Below are 22,304 nucleotides of genomic sequence, written 5' to 3'. Positions count from 1 at the left end.
TAGGCTACTATTTTATTGTGATGTTTTGCTGTGTACTGCCCACCAGCCCCCGCTCCAGCTTGGCCCTTAAAATGTGTCTTGTATCAATTTAAATAGGAATTAATGAACTGAAAGAAAATGATTGAATCAGTAAAGAATTTGGAGTGGTGTTAATTCTCCCACAGTGGGCATTGAAAGGGGAGAAGAAAATCCCAGGGTTCAGAACTAGGAACCCATCCAGTTTCTTTTGACTGATTGGATGTGATTGACTGGCTGTTCAAAGGGGGCTCATGTTTTTGGAGTCCTGCCAAAGTTCTCCTCCACCTTTGACCCTGTCAACTTTGGAAATGGAGTGATGGATTGACTTTAGTTATGGCCTGAAAACCATATTGGGTTCCTGTTGGGATGTAAAGTCCAGAGGCCTTGAACATATGGAAGAAGGGGGGGGGGGCGGAATCCTTCCTACAAAGTTAGGAAACTGATTAGAAATTGTCTCTTAATAGAGCCAGAAAAAAACTCAACTATGATAGATTTTACTTTCTCCTCTCGCTAGCACATTAACAGGCCTTGTAAATCTTAACATCTTGGGGCAGAGGAGGTGGGGAGAGAAAAGGGATTTACACATTTCTAGTGTGATCAACTTATAAAAATATGGGGGAAAACAACAGGGTTTTAAAAACACCCTTTGCACAATTAGCTAAGTGTTCCACGTTTTCATATATAGTGGTCAACTCATTAGGCTTTAATGACCTGGTGAAAACCAGCAACCAATTAGGGAATGATGGCAAGTCAGCAAAGCTCAACTTGAACTTGAAATAACCAACAGCTTTCAAGAGCAGCCAATCCCCAAAACTCTAAATTTCAACCATCAAAGGACAGCCCTGACTTTTCCTTTCCTATCTTCCTAGCTACCCCCTGCATCAAAGCCATTAGCCCGAGCGAAGGCTGGACCACAGGAGGAGCCATGGTCATCATCATTGGAGACAACTTCTTTGATGGCCTCCAAGTGGTGTTTGGGACCATGCTTGTATGGAGTGAGGTAGGCAAAGGCAACTTGCTTCCCTGATTTTCTTTGGCCCAAAGATTGTTTTGATTTGGGTAAGTGTAATTCCTGGATCATCAGCAAAAACGTGATTGCCTGTTGTTCAGTACCTGCTATGAGCGAGTCACCAAGAATTAAAAGACACGTAAACCACAGTTTATTGTAGGCACGAGTCCCTTAAAAAGATAAATATTTGTTGCGCGTTGTTTACAATGGTGAAAAATTAGGAATAGCCTAAATATTGAATAATGGAATGGTTAAAATCCATTATTAAAAATTAGGTTTTGACAAAGTTCTAATGACACAGGAGAGGGGATCATACTTCCGCTATAATGGTAAGTGAAAAAAAATTCAGGGTAACAAGGTCTACAGATATAAAATCCAATTACACGACATGCATCCATAGAAAAACGCTAGAAACGCACCAAAGATTAACAGTGGCTGTCTCTGGGTTATGCAATGCTAATATTTTACTTTATATTTTTCTATAATTTCCAAATTGTCTAAAGTAGGTATGTTCCACTGTCATAATGAGAAAACCAACAAGGCATTACAAAAAGACGAGTACAGGGCTGGGTTGGATATGGAAGGTGGCAAATCACGATGTGAGAGAGTAGCAGTGTAGGAAGCAGGGAGGGAGTGAATACAGGGGGTGGTGGGACTTGAGCAGCCCTGGTGGGGAGGCAAGGATCCAGACAGGTTACCTTGCGAGGAAATTCCAGAGTGGGAGAGAGAAACACGTGCGACACAGGGACAGGGCGTTTGGAGCGTTTGGAGCACTGTGAGTACAGCCAGTTTGCCCCGGGGGGTTGTTGAGGGAGATGCTCCTGTTCTCCATATCCTCAGTGATAACTTGTATAACAGGTATTTTATTTCCCTGCCTGTTCAGCTAATAACTCCTCATGCCATCCGAGTGCAGACTCCTCCCCGGCACATCCCTGGAGTAGTGGAAGTGACATTATCTTATAAATCCAAGCAGTTCTGCAAAGGAGCTCCTGGGAGGTTCATTTACACAGGTGGGTGAGAAAATGATCCAAGGGAGACTGGCTCCTGGTTCACCTTTGCTCTAGCTCCCAGTGTCTCCAATTTATAATGATTTTACCTTTTCTAGGCCTTTCTACTAGTGTGGGAAGAGTGGACTGGGTGATAGGTATTGACTGGGGAAATGCAGACTTGATTCTAAAGTTTATTTTATGCAAGCAGTTTCTCAACAGTCTGAGAGATGATCACGGGAGTTCATTTCATGAGTATATATCCTCATAGATTTAACTCAGCTGGAACCACCTAGAGTGGAATTTTGTCTAAGCAATCAGATAAAAAAAAATAGACCAAGTTGCTGGCTGTGACTAAATTTTCTTGGAAAAGATTCATATAGGGGCTCCTGGGTGGCTCAGTCGGTGAAGCGGCCGACTTCGGCTCAGGTCATGATCTCGCGGTCCATGAGTTCAAGCCCCGCGTCGGGCTCTGTGCTGACAGCCCAGAGCCTGGAGCCTGTTTCAGATTCTGTGTCTCCCTCTCTCTGATCCTCCCCCATTCATGCTCTGTCTCTCTCTGTCTCAAAAATAAAATAAATGTTAAAAAAAAAATTTTTTTTTAAATAAAAAAAAAAAAGAAAAAGATTCATAAAAATTACCCAATGATACTACAGACTGATTCAAAGTATTTTAAAATTTTATGGAAGTGGAAATTATCTATTATTTCGGTATCTGTTGAATATCTACTTTGTGTCTACTTTTTCTACCTGGAAGGTGCAATGACTTTTATAAGACATGCTTCCTATTTGGAAATGTAGAAACTTTGGGAGGAGGGATGGTATATTGCACAGAAGAGCTGAGGAATTTGAATATTCAAAATGTTTAGTGTTTCCGATGAATGGAATATGAGTTTGGTGTGGCCTAGAGTAGGAGGAAGGGTTTTCAAGGAGGAGATGGAAATCAAAGACTGTCTTTTTAATGTTTATTTATTTATTTTTGAGAGAGAGACAGAAAGCGCAAGCGGGGTAGGGACAGAGAGAGAGACACACAGAATCTGAAGCAGGCTCCAGGCTCTGACACGGGGCTCGAACCCGCGAACTGTGAGATCATGACGTGAGATCACAAACCGCGAGATCAAGCCGATGTCGGACACTTAACTGACTGAGCCACCCAGGTGCCCCCAAAGACTATTTTTAAGGGTGGGGAGGATTTGAATAGGCAAAGAGAAGAAGGAAGAATGTTCCAGCTATGGGAATCTCACATGCTAAGGCCCAGTGGGTGAGGTGAGCAGGTGTCTGGAGAAGAGAGGGCTGGTTTACAGCTGTGGCAATGCACGCAGGTAGAACTTAGACCAGAACTTAGCCCACATGAGCCACGCAGGGGAGGGAAGGAAAACATAAAACAGTTTGAGAGCCCTGTAGGGTACCTAGAGTGGTCAAAGTCAGAGACAGAACATCAAATGGTGGTTATCGGGTGTTGGGGGAGGGAGAATGGGAGTTGATGTTTAATGGGTACAGAGTTTCAGTTTTGTGAGATGAAAAGAATGCTGGAGATGGGTCGCAAACAGTGTGAGTGTATGTCACACGCCTGAACTGTACCCTCAGAAATGGTTTAAGATGGTATATTTTGTTATGCATGTTTTACCACAATTTTTTAAAAAATGAAAAAAAAAAAAGCGCCTCGTATGGGAGTTAGGGCTCGATTTGTAAGACAACGTTAAGTGTTCCCAGGCAAGGGAGAGTAACTCAACGGGGTTATCGTAAGAAAAACAAATGCTATTGATATAAAGACTGAGTCAATCAGGGGAATGACTGAAGGCAGGAAGATCAACCAGGACATTGTACTTTGAAGGAGAAAATAAGGGGTGTAGAGAAAGAATCATATGAACCGAAAAAATGTATCAGGCACATTACGAAATTCTAATCGTATTTTATAGCGTCCTCGTCTCTCGCTTGGATCTAGCCTCCTATTCTCGTTTATGTGTAAGTGTCTGGTTAGATATCAATGAGGAGTAGATGGAGAGTAATTTTTAGGTTTATTTATTTAAAATTCCACCTTTGAATTTTCTCTCTCAGGGTTAGTGTGTGTGTGTGTGTTTACGGCAGGAACAGTAAGCTATTTGCTGCTCTCGCCCCCAGAGGGACACAGTTTACTCATTCATTTAAATGAGTGTTTCTTACATGCCTCCTACCATGGCCTGGCACATGTCTAGGCTCTCCGATGTAGAAATGGGCAAGAGAAAATCCCTCATCTTAATAAAACTGACTTCTAGAGGGGAAGACAGACAACACAGAAAACAGGTAATACAATTTCAACAGTAATAAGTAAGGGATAGAGAATGAGGGAGGGCTTGGGGTGAGGTGGTCAGCGAGTGACGCTGTGAGGAAGGGACGTTGAGTGAAGACCTGTATCACAGGTGTGCAAAGCTGTCCCCCTGCCTCCGTATCTTTCTCACTTTCTCTCGTCTCCATTCACACTGCCTTCCCTCTGTGCCTGGAACTCTTCAGGCCTGTGTTTCTGTTTGGCTCTTCAGTGTTCTCTAGCACAGTGTCTGACTCTCAGTGAATTGGGGGCGAGCGTCCCAAGCAGAGAACAGATTATAGACTGAGAGGTCGGAATAAGCCTGGCATCATCAGGGAAAAGCATGAATGCCTGTGGCTGGAGTAGCATTGGGGGGGGGGGGGGGAGGACAATGGGAGACAAGGTTGGAAGGGCACATAGAGCAAGGGGTTTGAATGGGAGGACACGGAGGATGTTGAACAGGGAAGCAGTCGGCATCCAGACAGGATTGAAGGCCACGGGGCTGGATGAGAGGGCCACAGAAGGGAGTGTAGCTACGGGATGGAAGAAGTCTCAAGATGGCGCCTCAGGAGCACCAGCAGGTAGGGCTCGGGGTGATAGGAGGAGCCTGTGAAGGTGACTGAGAAGGAGTGGTTGGTAGGGCTGGAGGGCAGCAGAAATGTGGGCTGTCCCCAGAGTCAGGTGAGGAATGGGTCTCACTTTGGGGGCACTTGCCACATTTAGGACTCTGGCATCTCTGTTTTTTCTAGTATACTCACTGTATATGGGTGACCATCGGCCTGTGAGGGGACAGGTAGGACTAATAGCAATCACACTGCAGCCAATCCTCAGCTCTCTTGTGAAGTAATGAAAGACATCAATCCTCAGGGAGGCTGTGGACGTGTGGAACCAGGGCTTGTGTGCTTGTACACGCATATGTGTGTGTACATGTGAAAACTGTCTCTGCAGCAGAAGTCCTCACCCTTTGCTGCACGTTACGTCACTGACACCTGGGCCCCAGACCAGGTATCTCTGAATCTCGGAGGGCGGGACCCACCCAGGTATCCATGCGCTTCATATATTCACTGAACAAACATCAGCTCTAAATTATGCTCAAGGCTCCAAATCAGTAATTTCAGTATGTCTCTAGCAGCTTACAGTTCTAGAAGGGGAGACGAACACATGGAGATTATGATGATTGGCTTAAGTCCCATAAGAGGTATAAACGCATGGAGCACTGAGCAGGGAGTGGCTGACTCTGGGGAATCAGTGAGGGCTTTCCCGGAGGTGACAACGGAGTGACATTTCTAAAGCACAGTAGGAACTTGCCAGACAGAATAGAAGAGGCCGTGATCCACAGCCTGTGGAAACAAAGTGTTTGGCAAAGAGGAGCCCACATAACCATGAAAATAATAGATATTATCTTACTTGTAAATTCCAAGAACGGTAGAGATGATGAGCCATTGAAGATCACGTGGTCAAGCTCCCTCTTTTGCTGATGGGAGAACTGAGAGCCAGGCAGAAGTGACTTGTTCCCAGTGGCCCCTTGAATTCAAGGTAGAGTCAGAATAAGGACTCAGGTCTCTGGCCATCCTGCCCGGCATCTTTTATTTAGCAATTATTGTTAACCAATAGCTCGGCTTTCCTGATGTGCTGAGATTTTATCGACTTATTCACGAAGCAGATATTTAAAAAAAATTTTTTTTAATGTTTATTATTTTTGAGAGAGAGAGAAAGACATAGCACAAGTGGAGGAGGGGAAGAGAGAGAGGGAGACACAGAACCTGAAGTAGGCTGGGCTGACAGCTCAGAGCCTGATGCATGGCTCGAACGCGCAAACCACGAAATCATGACCTGAGCCAAAGTCAGATGCTTAACTAACTGAGCCCCCCAGGCACCCCACAGGAAGCAAATATTGGTGGAGCGTGTTTGCTGTGCTTAGCACTGTGCCATGTGCTGGGGACACTGTAGATGAGTCAGACCAGCAGGATCCTTCCTTCATTATGGTGCAGTGATGTGAAGATAAGCCAGTGATGCTCTAAGCTTGGGCTGCTTGGATGCCTCTAAATAGTTCTGAAATCTTGTATACGTGACTTCACTTCATAGCCTTCCCGTCTACAAAACGGGCTGCCTACCTTACAGAGCTGTGGTGAGGACTAAAAATATGGGGCATGGAAACAGTGGCGTGCTGGTAAAAGTTTCACAATTGGCTCTTCTGGGAAAAGCCAGGGGGAGGGAGCAGTAGGGTTTGTAGTATTTGCTGATTTCCATGGTGCAATACTCTGACTGTGGGTGATTTCTAGCTACCAGTATGACATCAGCTGGCTCACAAAGTTTCTGAAAATTTAACAGCTTGCTCTCACGAGCTGGTGGAAACCAGGTCTAGAACACCTCTGTATGTAAGCATTTGGGAGGGGGAGCGACTATATCTTATTATTCAAAAGTATTTATTACTGGGGCGCCTGGGTGGCTCAGTCGGTTAAGCGTCTGACTTCGGCTCAGGTCACGATCTCGCGGTCCGTGAGTTCGAGCCCCGCATCGGGCTCTGGGCTGATGGCTCAGAGCCTGGAGCCTGCTTCCGATTCTGTGTCTCCCCTCTCTCTCTGACCCTCCCCCATTCATGCTCTGTCTCTCTCTGTCTCAAAAATAAATAAACGTTACACAAAAAATTAAAAAAAAAGTATTTATTACTAATAATATTCCTATGCTTACTATCAGGGTTATTACCATGGAAACTTTTACTATCAGGGTTATTACCATGGAAACTTGAGCAAGTAATTACAAATGTGATGAATCCTAAAAAGGAGTTGCATAGGATGCTGGGGACATATGCTTGGGAAATTGAACCCTCTTAAACTGAGATAATGGGGAAAGCTGAGAACAGTCCAAACACAGGAAGCAGAAGGTGCAAAGGCCCTGGAGTAAGAAAGAAAATGGGATATATATGATGGCCACTATGAACAGGGAAGAAAGAATGAGTTGAAGAAAGGTTGGCGTCGAGCTGGAAAGGGAGGGTTGGGGCTGATCGTTTGGTTCTACCCCGAGTGCCATGGGGAGCTATTGGAATATTTTAAAGCCGGGGAGTGCCATGATCAGATTTGCCTTTTAAAAGATCATTCAGGCTGAGTTGTTGAGAATGGCTTGGAAGCCAGGGTGGATTCAAGGAGGTCAGCCGGAGCCCGGTGTGGTGGCCCCGGCCAGAAATGATGGCAGCTTGGACCAGAGTACCAGTAGTGGGAACAGGCAGAAGGGGATGGAATCTAGGAGGTAGCGTTGGCATCACTTGATGATTGATTGGATGGGGTGAAGGTTGGGGAAGGGAGGGGAGGAGGCAGCTCTCAGGTTTCAAGTTTGAAAAATTGGGTGGGTATAGTTTAGAAAGGGATTTTTAAAAAGGTATAAAGTGCTAAGGGAGTTCAGAGGAAGGCCAAAATACTTCCAGCTGGTGGAGAGGTGAGAAGATTTAATATTGTAAAGATGTCAATTAATGAATACATTTAACACAATGCCAATCAAAGTACTAACAAAATGTTTGGGGAAACTTTACAAGAGTTCACCTGGAAAAATAAAGGTGCTAAATAGAACCCCTCCTTTTGAAAAATGAGAAGGGCCATGCTCTTCCAGACTTAAAACCTATTGCAAGTTTCAGTAATTAGAAGAATATGGGGCTTTGTAGGAATACATAGAAATGTTATGCCACAGAAGAGAACATTTAAAAACAAACAGGTTTTGTACACATGAGTACTATGGATACATAGGGAGCCATCTCAGTCAATGTGGAAAAGATGGGATGTTTAACCAATGGGAATGGACTCACTAGTTAAGCATTAAAAAAAAAAGTTAGATAACTAATTTTATATTATAAACTGAAATATTTGAATTAGATGTTTTGCATGAATAATGTACACAGTTCAGGGTGCCTGGGTGACTCAGTCGGTGACTTTTGATTTCAGTTCAGGTCATGATTTCGTGGCCGTGAGATCGAGCCCCACATTGGGTTTCATGCTGAGTGTGGAGCCTCCTTGAGATTCTCTCTCTCCCTCCCTCTTTCTCTCTCTCTCTCTTTCTCCCTCTCTCTCAAAGTAAACAAGTAAACATTAAAAAAATGTACACATTTCAAAATATTATAATCTTAAACCTTGCTAACCTTGACCCCAAGGAAACCATCAAGCATAAATCTGTGATGACATAAAAAGAAAAATTTTGCATGTCAGGGGGATGGTCATTAAGTCAAAAGGAAAAGGACAGACTGAGAACATATTCATTGCATGTGACATATTACCATATGTATAAAAAGATTCATTCATTTGTTCAGCAAAAGCTTACTTTATGCCTACCATTTGTCAACCACTATGTTATGCCTTGTGGATAAAGTGATGAATGTTAGATATCTCACAAACTAAGGAGAAAAGGAAAGATATGTAAATTAAAAGCTAGCAAGGAATATCAGGAGTTAATTCAGGAAGGAATACAGTTTAGCAGCAAACGTATTTTTAAAAATCCCAATCTCATTAATAATCTAATACATGCAAATTAAGGCGACTATAGGATAACATTTGTTTTCCCTGTCAGGTTGGCAAAGAATTGTTTTTAAACAAATGAAAATACCCAAGTTGGCAAAATTAGAAGGAAGTGGGACTTCTAACACTCTACTGCAGGAGAGTAGATGGCTCTAAAGAGTACCTTGATGGCACTGGCTTTAAAAATGTATATACCCTTTGACCCAACAATTCCACTTTCTGTAATGTATACCTAGGAAATAGCTCAGTTTGCCTGAAGGCTGTTCATTGGAACACTGTTTGTGGTAGTGAAAATTGAAAACATCCTAGTGTCCATTAGGGGACTCATTGAATAAATAATGAAGTCTCTTTACACTGAAACACATTTTAGATGTTAAAAGTAATGCTGTGAATGAATATTTAGTTGCATGAAAGATGTGATATAGGTTAAAAAAAAGCATAAATTATATATATATAATATCTATATATATTATATATATAATAACCATATATATTATATGTCCATATATATTATATATATAATGTGCATATATTATATATAATATCCATAATATGTGGATATTATATGTAATATATAATATATGGATATTATATATAATATATAATATATAATATCCATATATTATATATATAATATATTACATATATTGTATATATTATTATATATAATATATATAATATCCACATATTATATATATAATATGTGGATATTATATATATATAACATCCATATATATTTTATAGGTATATATATATGTATGTATATATATATATATATAATTATCCACATGCATAACATAGTTGTTGACAAATGGTAGGCATAAAATAAGCTTATGCTAACAAATGAATCTTTTTATACATAAGATAATATATCACAAGTAAGGAATATGTTCTCTGTCCTTTTCCTTTTGATTTAATGAACATGTATACATATATACATGTATGTATATATGTGTGTATACATATATGTATGTATGTATGTGTGTTTAAATATATATATATATATATATATATATATATATATATATATACACACATACACATACACATATATATGAAAAAGGAATAGTTGTATAAAAAACCCCAGTAAGATTAAAAAGCCCTGCATATGAAGGTCTTAACAATGGTGGTTTCTAGGTGTTGGTATTATTGTTATTATTTTAAGTTTTGCTTACTTATATTTATTACTTTCTGAAAAAAATAAGTAACTTTTAATTAATAGTTAAACAAAGAAAATGTGGTATAAAAAATTAATGTTCCCCATATTTAAATTCTGAAACAACACACATTGGTCGACTTGATTCTTTAGGCACAAAAAAGAGTATTTCCAGCCAGGGAAGCAGTGAAGCTTCTTCCAGAAGACTGGCTTTGAGAAAGAAGGACCATGGGAAGCAGTTAAGGGTGAGGAGGGTAGGGACACAGTAGTATATTCTTTCACAAATAGAGAAGAAAATAAAAATACAAACACTGTTCAGGTGGCTCAGGAGGCTGGTCACTCTCTCTAAAAACTTCTACCTGAGGTTACTGAGCCAAATGGGACTAGGGTTGGTAGAGACAAGTGGCTAATGTTATTCACGGAGGGGCCCAGGCGCTACAGGAAATGGTCTGGCGATCTCTGGTCTTGCCCACTCAATGAGCAGCCACCAACATGGAAAGCACTTTCCAGCCCATCCGGAATCTTGGTCCAAGAGCTGGAGAGGCAGTGGCTTCCCCCCGTGACTGGAGGTGGGGCTACAATGCCTCCCGAGCCGAGGCCTGGCTTCAGGGAGCCTGGAGAATCCTGACCTTCTCTCTGGGTGGTGATGGGGAGAGAACTTATGGATTTCCAGCCAGCCCGGCCTCCTGAGCCACACGTTCGGAGCCTCAGAATGTGCTCGGCTGCAGGATAGTGTGTCAGAAACCCCTAGAGGTCTAGACAAAATACTCAGCTCCAGTGGTCACGTGGAAAATCGCATCTTGATTCCAGAGGAAAAGAAAACCTTGAGAAATCTAGAGAGCTTTAGTGGGGACAGACTGGGCACCAGCGATCGGCTGGCATCCAAGGGGAGGGTGCACTGGACTTAGCCAGAAGACGTGCTTTCGGATGCCGGCTGTGGCACCAATGACTTGTTTGTCCTTTTGACAAGTCAGCTAACCTTCCTGAGCCTCATTTTCTTCATCTGTAAAGCTCTGGTACTAATCATACTATTACCCATAGGTGTTTTCCTAATTTGGCTGAGCATGAGAATCATGCTTGGCTTCGTTCCAGACATACCGAATCATTCTCTTTGGGGAGGGTCTGAGAATCTGTATTTTAAACAAAGAAACAATTTTGAGAAGCCTGAGTCCTGCTCATGAGGCCGTCGTGGAGACTTTCTTGCTGGTAAAGTACCCTGCGCACGGGGGCAGCTCCTTCGAGACTGAGTCGTTGCACTGCGAACACAATAATATTTACTCTCAGGTGGAACTTTCTAGGAGACTCAAGAAGCAGGAGGTGGGAAAGGAGGCTCCAAGGTCCAACCATTGATGGTTGCTGTATCCAAGGATACACCATCATAATAAACCCAAGCCTATTAGAGGTAACTTACTTGATATAATTAGCCAAAAGGCAGTAATCAGCTCCCCGTGGTTGTTGCGCCAAGTACAGCATAAACAGCATCAGGGCTCTGAAAAACAACACATTTGCTTCACACGTGTGACTTTGCAGATCTGTTTTCTTCCAACCGTGGTTTGCTAAAGTGTGGCTTGCTGCTGTGGAGTTGAGAGATCCACGTGAGAATACAGCTCCTCAGGAAAGGTCCGACTGCCTCTGTCTGCTTGGGGACCGAGGCATGGTATACCAGCCGGGGCTCAGAGGGAAGAAGGACCTCTGCTTTCCTCACAGACCCTTCCACAGTGAACTTGGAGGGCAGAAAAATAATCGCGGTAGAGGCGCCCAGTGGGATCATGGTTATTGGTTGTGCAGGTGCTTCCTGGCTGTCTTGTGGGTGCAGGAAGGGGATGTCTGGAGTGTGCATCTGGGGGTAGAATGGCCACAGTTTATAATGATAAAATCTGCACCACCCACAGAAACCAGTGAGAGGTCATGGTTTTTGAAGGCAGGTCATCGAGGATAGGGGGGTAGATGAGTACAGCTTTTCAGTGTTACTCCTCTGGTTCTTTGGCCTAAACATCTGGTATAAACGTTTTGATTGTTGGTGAAGAAGTCTCCCGTAAGTTCTGTCATCAGATAGGACTAGTGAGAAAAAGAAATGATGATACGAATTCAGTAGTCATATCTGGCATCGTTTGAGGAGGTAGGGCCAGGCTCATATCTCACGAGCTCATATCATCACTGCTTTTCCCCCAGGGTGATGATTCTATTAGTATCTCGACCTTATAGATGAGAATGCTGCTGCCTAAGGTCACCGAGATAGGTGCAGTCCTAGGTGTCTCATTTCAAAGCTGCCTTCTTCACCACTGACCTATGCTACTCAGCAATCCCGTATAGCAAATAGAAGAAATTACACCAAGGCCATCTCTTTGGCTTCATCCAATATTTTACCTGGCAAATGCCAGTGGCCTTGCCTCTCTGGCCGGTACTCCGAGGAAATGCACAGGAGATAAGCCTGGCCAGTGAGCACGGAGGGGCTCAGAAGATGCCTTGCCTGGAGCGCCTGGGTGGCTCAGTCGGCTAAGCGTCTGACTTCGGCTCCGGTCACGATCTCACAGTTTGTGAGTTCGAGCCCCGCCTCAGGCTCTGTGCTGACAGCTCAGAGCCCGGAGTCTGTTTCAGACCCTGTGTCTCCCTCTCTCTCTGCCCCTCCCCGACCCCTGCTCATCCTCTCTCTCTCTCAGAAATAAATAAACATTAAAAAGATTTTTTAAAAAAAGAAGAAGACGATGCCTTGCCTGTGCCCTGCTGTTCCATATTGCGAAGTGGGGATGTCGTGTGATCGGCTGAGACTCTATGGAGTGCTTCCAATTCCCTAGAAGTCATAGAAACTATCCTCTCCACGAACAACTGAAGTTGGGAAAGGAGTACCAACTCCACTTTCTTATTAAGAGAGAACCTAGTGCTGGAGTGGAAGACAGGGACTGAGTTTGGAGGCCTGGATTTGAGTCCCAACTTTCCTGCAAATCACTTAACCCTTCTGCATGTCAGGTTCCTAAAGTGAACAAATAGGAAGGTATATCTCTCATGAGGAAAATGAAATGGTATAGATTTGCAAATGCATATGCTTAGAAATATCGAAATAGAAGTCCAGTTCACTCCCGTCGGCGTTTGGCAGGGGGGCACGCGTTTCTGGGATGAGTTTTACGTGGCTTCGCCTTCTTCACCGTTGGATCCAGGGTGGGCTTTTTGGCATGTGTTCCCTTCTGAAAAAGGTGGATTCTTCTTGAAAGGCCCGCCACACCGTGCTCTTCATAGCTGGGACTAGGTTAGAAATCAGGATTCTGTCGGGGCCAGAGGGGGCCGAGGCAGCCTGAGAACATGGGCTCTGAAGGTGGAGAGAAGGGGGAGTGGGTTTTCAAAGGGGGACAGAAGGAGCAGAAGACACCTAATCGGCCCAGGTGGCCCAGGCACGCACGGAGGAGCTGCTTGCCCAGGTGTGTGGTTGAACTTGGATGTTGGCAAATGAGAACGGATGGGGACCCTGGGACGCTGAGGAGCCAAAAAATTCATGTCACCTCACCTCCGTCCCCAGAGACCTTCTTACCTTTTGCTTTAGCACAAACAATTGCATCTGATTCCATGTGTTAACAAGACAAAGCGTTAACAAGAAAATGGCCAAGAACAGGCAGCAGTTGGGAGAAGAAATGGAAGACCTGGATTTTTCCACAAACCTTTACATCACACCCGAGGCTTGGTGTAGGGCGTGGGGTCCTCTTTTCACAAAGCTGCCCCTCACAGGTGTGCAAGTGGGATTGCAAATGTGAATAGCTCATTGCAATTCACGTTTCGTTCTTTCTTTTTCTTAGAGCGGTACCCTGAAAAAAAGAATTCCCATTTAAGAAATGAATCTGATTTTTAGTTAAAAATACCCAGTTCAGACATCAAAAACTGGCCCGAGTACAATTGTTCCCTGTTCACCCTGGAAACAGGTTGAATCAATAGCCCTCCTGGTAGCCTGCACTTTTACTGAGGTCGCCTCTGCCCCCACCTCTTGTAAAATTCGGATCCATCATTCAGCTGAGTCTGAAGAATGATGTCTCCATTGGAAGCCCCAGAATAGGGGGCTGTTGTTTCACTGGAGACATCTCAGCCCCTTAATGGCCTGGTGCTCTCGGCTATAATATTCTAAATACACATTACAGAGAGCGTGATCATATTCATAACTGCTCCATTGTGGCATTTAGATTTACCCTTGAAATTTATCTTTAATTTTTACAGTTGTCTCCTTAACCACGTATATTACTCCCTTCTTCAAACAATCTGTCTTCCTGCTGCAGTTTTTCTTGAAACCAAAGCATAATTAAATATTAAATTAATATTTCATTTAAAATTAAATATCAAAGGCTTCAGTCTAATCTTTCACTTATGCACTGCTGGTTCTCACCTCGTGTTCTTGTTCCTGTATCCACGAAGGCGGGTACCGCCTCTTAATAATGTGTTCTTATATTATCTTTGTCCTTTTTTTTAATTGGTGACACCGAACTTTTGCTACATTGAAACAAACGGATGTGGGGAAAGGTTTTAATGTAGCAAAGGTTAACGACGATGTAATTCAACAGCCTATGGCTTCAGCCCCACCCGTCTCCACTTCTCAAAGAAGAATTTCACTGCACCAGATAAATAATAGCCTTCGAATCATATGCAAGGGCCTACAAGGGATCTTAGAGGCCCTTTCGCCCAAGCTTCTGTCTTTGCAGAGAGAGAAACCAAAGTCCGCCTGGCCTAGAAGATGGTGTATGGTCGGTCATGGGTGGGGGAATAAAGCAGATCCCAGGCCAGACCAATTTTACCTCCATTGGCTAGCCAATGCTCTGAAAAAATTTAATTTGGGAGCATTAAGGTGTTAATTGAACATAGGCCTTAAAAGAAATGAACGTAGGCTTTGCATGTTGGACACATGAGCAGTGGGGCAGAAGGTAGATGATTGGACAAGGACATTGGGAAGGTGAGGAGAGAGAGAAAGAGAGAGAGGGAGAGAGAGAAACTAAAATCAAAGCACAAAGAAGGCAGACCCCACAGGAATCAATATGGAGGCTCAAGGCTCTTTGAAGAGATGGACACTGAGGCAAAAGCAGAATGGAGAAGTCCTAGAGGTAACATGAAGGCAAGAGCTGGTCTCTGTACATCTGAATTCTTCCCCATGCTGAGTTGTTCTCCACCTTCCTGTCCTGTCAACAGGACTTTGACCAGAGCCACATAGAGAGGTATTCATGATGCAGTTTTTCCCCTTCGCTTGCGTATCAAAGTCCATCTTCTGATTTGGTGTTTGTCTGGCAGTCACATTGCAGAGATTTGATTCTTTTCCATTGCTTTCTTTATTATTGGAGAAGGATAAGATTTCCAGTTAGGACTAGAGAGATCCTCTATTTATGTGGTCTAGACCCCTCAGTGGACCGTGGGCTCTATGCATATCTAATAAAAGTGAAGATCCTTTGTTGCCGATAAATGCACATATGTGCAAACATACAGCTAGGCTCGGACTTTTAGAATTTTATTGGCCTCTTGATGGCCATCCATACACTCCATGATGATCGTAGGCTCCAGCTGAAGACTTACCAGTGAGGAAAGCTGAAACCCAGGCCAACATCCTAGAGTGACAGCCCAATTGAGCACTCAGATCTTCCCTCACCACATCATCTGATTTGTCTCTTCTCAAATTTCTGCAAAGGAATTTGATCAGCCTTTGAAGCCGCCATTTTTGTGATGAGTACTCCTGTCGGCCAAGGGCATAAATGACCTCCTGCCTGCAATGTCAATGCTGTCTTTGTTGAGGGTTGACCAGAACTGTAACAAAGACTCCCCATTCCATGTTAGCCAGTGTCCCCTATATTTTTTTTGGAAACAGAAGTAGAGGGTAGGCATTATCTGGTTTCTGTGCCTCCCTTTAAGGAAAGCAATAATCATATAGAACTTATACATCTCACCAACCTCTGGGGAAAATTAATATTGAACACCAGCCAGCTTTTTTTCTAATGAGTGGTTCCCAGTAGATATTTTTAGTTAAATACTATTTACTTATAAAATAAAACCTTTACACACTGCTTATAGTTTATATCTATTTGCCGGATCCAAGATATGTAAGAAACCTCATATATTATACCCGCAATCAAAATGAGAAATGACACATAAGATCCAGGCTCTCAGGAGAAATATTATGAAATCTCAAGGTATTGATGAAAGTTTTTCCAAGGCTGATCCAAATGGGATTTAGATTCTGTGGCAGTTGAAATGTGTATTATTAAACTCCTTAAGCAAACCCGAATGACTCCCAGTGGAGGATTAAGACATTCTATGTATAGCAAAGACGAAATTCTCATGTCTGAGTTTTCTCTATTGAATTCCCCCTTGATTAGCTTCTGTAATATTTAACTTCATGCCATGCCATAATTATTTAATAAAAGGTAAATATAAATTATATTTCAGCGGGGATATGACCTTTTACCTTAATGTGATGTTACTAAAGAAAGACATAGATAAATAGAGCCTATAGATCGAAGTGCATTTTTAATTTACTCTGTTTTTGCCCTGCTAGCACTTCTCTGTGTCCCTGTCAGCCAAGGGGCCGGCAGCGTTTCACAGCACCCCCCACTCCATGTGGTAGGAGAGGTTGGAAATTCACACTGATGATGGTGGTTAATGATCTGGTTGGCCCTCGGAGGCAGTCTTGGTGCTGATCTTGGGCACCTCATTAGCTAATTGAGGTTTGCTTGGCTCGCGCCGAGGCCTGAAATGTCAGAGAACACCCAGGGAGATGGGGAGGAGGGAAGCCGGGATTCGATGTGAGGCTGAACCGACAGGATGCAAAACCAGCTGGTCAGTTGGGAAGTCAGTTTGGAACCAAAGTAAAGGTTGTCCAGTTCAACCTGGATGTTCTGACGGCCGAAAACTGGAGGCATTGACCGACTTTTCTTCTTTTGGCTTGGTGTTGACTAAGCACCGCTCATGATTTGTGCTTCAGACGTGCCTTGATTAAACGAAGTCGTGTGTGTGCATGCGCGCATGTGTACATGCGTGTGATTTTTTTTTTTCCCTGTCCGTATAGGCGACAGTGTATTTTACCATTGTCTTCTCATCTGGGATACACACAGAACCCCTCCCACAGTTTGCTGTGAAGTCTGGCAGGGGCCTGCCAAAAAACACTCAACATCAGAAATAGATGAGAATGCCTGATCAACTTCTCAGTTTAAAACCTGCATCGCTAACCCGGTGTGGTCAAGATAGTCTGCTATTTCTGATTTGGGTGGGGAGTGAGGAGAGGAGGGCAGGCAAGATAAAGCAGACATTACCCTTGGGACCTGGTGGTTTCCCATCCAACGGGAAGAACAGTGGGTACAAATGTGCGATCAATTCTGTGCAAGAGAAACTTCCATCTACATCCCACTTCTGTGTACTGATTAAAGCCCAGCCGTAGAGAATTCCTCTGCAAGTGGCAGGAAGCACAAGGGATATGGGGATTAGTGGTGGTCATGGGGGGACCCCTGGAGCTGTAGTGAGGCGGAGTGAGAACCTGCCGGGGGAGCGGGGTTGGGGGGGGGGGGAGTAGCCATGCAAATGGCTAGAAAGGACAAGGACAGTAGTGGAGACAGGAGGGGGAGGGCCCTCGGAGGGGCTAGATTTTCTACCTTAGGGGATCTTCCCTTACTTTCTAGTAAACACATTGTGAGCATACTAATTTCTATAACTTCCATTTTCTCCACATAAGAAAATCAGTACCTCAGGTAACGAAATGGTGCCGGTTTGAAAACAGACAGGGCAATGATTGATTTAGAGCATTTTGTCACTAGGTCTGTTCTCCCTGCAGCCCTGGGCAGCTGTTTGTGTTTGCTGATTGATACCAAATGGGGCCTTCTCCCACACTCAGGGGCTGCGAAGTCAGGCAACCTGGCGAGGCTTCGCTTTGGAGATCTGCAGCCCTTTGCCAGAAGCTAGAGAGGAAGCATGGGAAGGCAGAAGGGCGGGTGCAAAGAGTGGGTGGAAGCAGAAGGTGGCATGGCCACTTGCCAACACTCTCTGCTCTTTACCAGCTCAGCCCAGTAGCTCAGTGCAGAGGGGTAGCCTTTGACCCAGGCGGCCGTTGGCGAATCTGGATAAGGCTTGAGACAACATCTCTAAGGTTCAGAGCACAGGCCTAGGAGTTAGAGAAGACAGGACACAAATTCCACCTTTACTGCCTGGAACCACATTCGAAATGGGGATAAAACCCATATCGTGGGTTGTAATGGGGATTAAACGAGCTAACGTATGTAAAAGGCCTGTAATACAGCAAGCCTTTGGTTAATTCTAACAGCAGCAATAACGATTTTCATTATTGAATATTATAGCCACTAAAAATACTGTTATTAAAGAAAAAGGATTCAGAAACTGCTGACGTTTTAATGCTAAGTGGGAAAAAAAAAGGTTTATGGAAGGATTCTAATTATACACACAGGTTTTCTCACATGTGGTTCTGGATAAAATGGTAATTTGAGTCCAAGTGTTTAATCTGCCCTCAGCCCCAGAAAATATCAGAGGATATTTTCAAGAAAACGACAACAACAACAACAAAAATAGGGGAAATCTAGTCTTCATGTTTGAAGCCAGTTTGGTGTCATCAGTATGCCAGAAATTGTGTGCTGGTGTGTGCAAACAGGGTTGTGTTGGAGGATGTGTAGAAGGCTGCACCCGTCATTCCCCTCCAGGCCTCCTCTGACCCCCTACCCAAAGGGTAAGAACAAGCAACACAAGCAGAAACTTGATCTTGAATGGAGACCAGGGTACCTAGCAGTGCTATATCCAGAGAAGTTGTCATTTACATATGAGGGAGACAAAAAGATATTGTCTCATTGCAGGGGCTTGGATAGAATTCAGCTCTTCTTACTGATGTAACCTGACTGCTGGGGAATTGAACCAGTGAAAAACGTAACAATGGAAGAGTTATGGTATCACAAGAGAGAAAGCAGTTCGAGTATTTCAATTATTGTCAATGTAATGACAAAGCCTAATGTCAATGTGAAAATTAGTCTAAAAGAGACGGATCATAGAAAGTCTAACGATAGTAATATTAGCTGAAGATGACAACCGAACAATCAAAATGTAAAAGTAGAAAGTATGAGGTACAGAAATTAAGGGTGGACCAAATTCCTTACGTGTGGAGGGGCTTACCGGACTCAAATAATTAGAAAAAAAGATTTTCAGAGAAACCTAAAACCACTGTTTTTAAATTTTTTTTAATATTTATTTATTTTTGAGAGAGAGAGAGGGAGACACAGAACCCAAAACAGGCTCCAGGCTCTGAGCTGTCAGCACAGAGCCCGACGCGGGGCTCGAACTCACGAACCGCGAGATCGTGACCTGAGCTGAAGTTGGACGCTTAACCGACTGAGCCACCCAGGTGCCCCTAAAAACACTGTTTTAAGTTAAAATAGGATGTGTATCTTTCTCATTACTAGAGAGAAATATAGCCATTAAAAAACTATCAGAAATACATGGAGAATGTGGAAGGACAAATTTATAGTAGCAATTATATATAAAATATGCTAAATAATATGATCAAAAAGATATATTAAATAATATACTTGAAGCATTACCCATGGAACACAGACAAAACTAATATGTATTAATTCAGAAAAAAACTTAAATTCCAAAAGACAGATATTCTGCAGGCCACCTTTTAGAATCCAATGCAATTAGCTGGAATAAATAATTAACTAACAGCCAAGCGTCTCAGATATTTTATTTGGAACAAAAGGAAGACAGAATTAGAAATATGACTATTCATGGGGCACCTGGGTGGATCAAGTCGGTTAAACGCTGAGTCTTGATTTTGGCTCAGGTCATGATCTCATGGTCATGATCTCACGGTTGTGGGACTAAGCCCCATGTTTAGAAATTCTAAATATACTGTGTAGAGTCTGTGCTAAAACATTTAAAATCGTAATGAAATGCATGAATTGTCTAGAAGAATACAAATGATATTGAGAAATAAAGAACAAATCTAAGGTTTCTGATTGGCAACCTAATGGACATGACAATTCACAGAAAGCCACATCGGCTTGGGGTATCTTAAGTGGGAGGAGTCTATGCGCTATCCCGTGGAAATTTCCAGCCAATACTTGGAGTGATAAGGCAGAATCTTAGGCAAGCTCTCTTGACTAGAGACAAAGGTTTGTGATAGTCGGCATGTAGCTTGACATGGAAATCATGGGGGCACTGATGAGGTGGTTGAGGGAGAATGTATAGCCAAACAGAAGACTGGCTTGGCAACAGTCATGGGAGAAATAGCATTTACAAGATGGAGGGAGAGCAGTCCTCAAAGTGGCCTGAGATGGCGTGACTAAGGAGGTAGAGTGAAACAGGCAGTGCACTTTCAGGAAAGGCGTTGGGTGGAAGAATTTCCAAGGGGAGAGTATTTCCAGTGTCAAATGCTAACTCGTCTTTATCATATGAGTGGAAAAGTTCCGGGGTGCCTGGGTGGCTCAGTCAGTTGAGTGCCCAACTCTTGATTTTGGCTCAGGTCATGATCCCAGGATCGTGGGATAGAATCCCACGTGGAGAACTCACCCAGTCAGCGCTGGGTGTGGAGACAGCTTGGGATTCTCTCTCTCTCCCTTTCCCTTTGCCTCTCTCCCTATGTGCTCTCTCTGTCTCTCTCTCTCAAAGAATATATATTAAAAAAAGAAGAATGGCAAAGTTCCTCTTGGTTTGGTTAAAATGTTATTGGTGACTTTAATGAGAGAAATCTCACAGGGTTCTTCCAGACTTTTAGTCAAGAGAGAATATCCATGCCGTATAAATTTTACAAAGCATAGGATGAAATACAGAGAGCTTCTCAATTTATTTTTCAAAGCTCGTATAAAACACAAATCAACCAGAAGCTGGACAATACCAAGCACACAATCCCAATTATTAATATGGACACATAAACCCCCAGCAACAGTAATAGTAACTAATACTTGTTGAATGATTAGTATGTGCTAGGCACTATTCTCAATAGTTAAATGATTTAATCCTCACAGCAGGATTCTTAGGAAAATGTTAACAGACTGTATTCAGAAATACACCATATCCGTGACTAAACACTTAATTGTGACATATTGGGAAATCTCTTATCAAATATAATATTTACTTGTCAAATGAGAAAATTCATGATTATAATTTCCTCAGATTCTAAAAAGTCCTGATAGAAAACCCTTATTGAAGCATAATAAATAATTTGATGGTGAAATGTCAATGTCATTCCCATTCGGAGAAAAACAAGCAAGAATTTCCACTATCATCCTCATTTTTAGACCTTTTGGGACATTTTAGCTAACACGAGAATGAGATTAAGAGAACGAGTTGGAATTAATATACAGACAAAATGATCCTCATATGTTGATGCCATGAACGGATGACCCTAAGAATGAACAGAAAACATTAATGACATCTGTCAGGGGTTTGGTTACAAAATAACAGATAGCCGCCCTTGGTTAAGAACTTTTCTGGGCCAAGAACTGAGCTGGGGACATTATATAAATGGTTTTCTTTAATTTTGACAGCAAACCCATGAGATGGATTTTAAACAGAGGCTTAGAGAAATTAATGGTGGAGCTGAAATTCAAACCCAAGATCCATTTGACTCTAAAGCGGAATCTCTTAATGACTAGGCCATATACGACCACCCACTCCCTGCACGCTGCCTGCACAGACACATAAAAACCAAAAGTGTTTTGGGGCGCCTGGGTGGCGCAGTCGGTTAAGCGTCCGACTTCAGCCAGGTCACGATCTCGCGGTCTGTGAGTTCGAGCCCCGCGTCAGGCTCTGGGCTGATGGCTCGGAGCCTGGAGCCTGTTTCAGATTCTGTGTCTCCCTCTCTCTCTGCCCCTCCCCCGTTCATGCTCTGTCTCTCTCTGTCCCAAAAATAAATAAAAAACGTTGAAAAAAAAAAAATTTAAAAAAAAAAACAAAAAACCAAAAGTGTTTCTAGGCACTAGTAAAACTCCTAGAAAATGTGATGAGGGAGTAATCGTATTGACAAGAAAAATGATAAAAAGTGAAATACGGACCAAAAAATAAAAAATGTATTAACTAGATGATGAGCAGTACACATTTTATTGGTGGACCTGGGAAAAAAGAAGAAGAAAGAGAATTCATATATGTTTGTATATGTATATGCAAATACCACATGCATTATATATGTGTGAGTGTGTGTGTGTGTGTGTGTGCGCGCGCGTGCTTATCATGGAATTGGGATGATCTTTTTACATATAATACCTGAGGACAAACTGGGATATGATATTATAGCATGGGGACATTCAGAGTGTTAAAAATATTTATACATAAAGTGTTTTTACAAGTAAAAAAAAAAGAAAAAGACTAATCCCCAATTGAAAGGACTATGGAAAGAATCAATAAGC

At 42.8% G+C, this 22,304-nt stretch overlaps 1 protein-coding gene across 1 annotated transcript in view; it reads left to right on the top strand.

Annotated features, from left to right (window-relative positions):
- The window catches only part of EBF2 (EBF transcription factor 2), a 192,907-nt gene that overhangs the window by 151,807 nt on the left and 18,796 nt on the right, over window positions 1-22,304 (top strand). Inside the window, exons 9-10 of the mRNA XM_078445431.2 lie at window positions 888-1,018; window positions 1,911-2,037. Coding sequence (XP_078301557.1) covers window positions 888-1,018; window positions 1,911-2,037 — 258 coding nt within the window. The remainder of the gene's footprint in view (window positions 1-887; window positions 1,019-1,910; window positions 2,038-22,304) is intronic.

The sequence above is a fragment of the Panthera onca genome, chromosome B1 (genome assembly GCF_046562875.1).
Source record: "Panthera onca isolate mPanOnc1 chromosome B1, mPanOnc1 haplotype 2, whole genome shotgun sequence".
In the NCBI taxonomy this organism is placed as follows: domain Eukaryota; kingdom Metazoa; phylum Chordata; class Mammalia; order Carnivora; family Felidae; genus Panthera; species Panthera onca.
The sequence above is the reverse complement of the archived record's forward strand: the minus strand, read 5'-3'. Positions and strand labels throughout refer to the sequence as shown.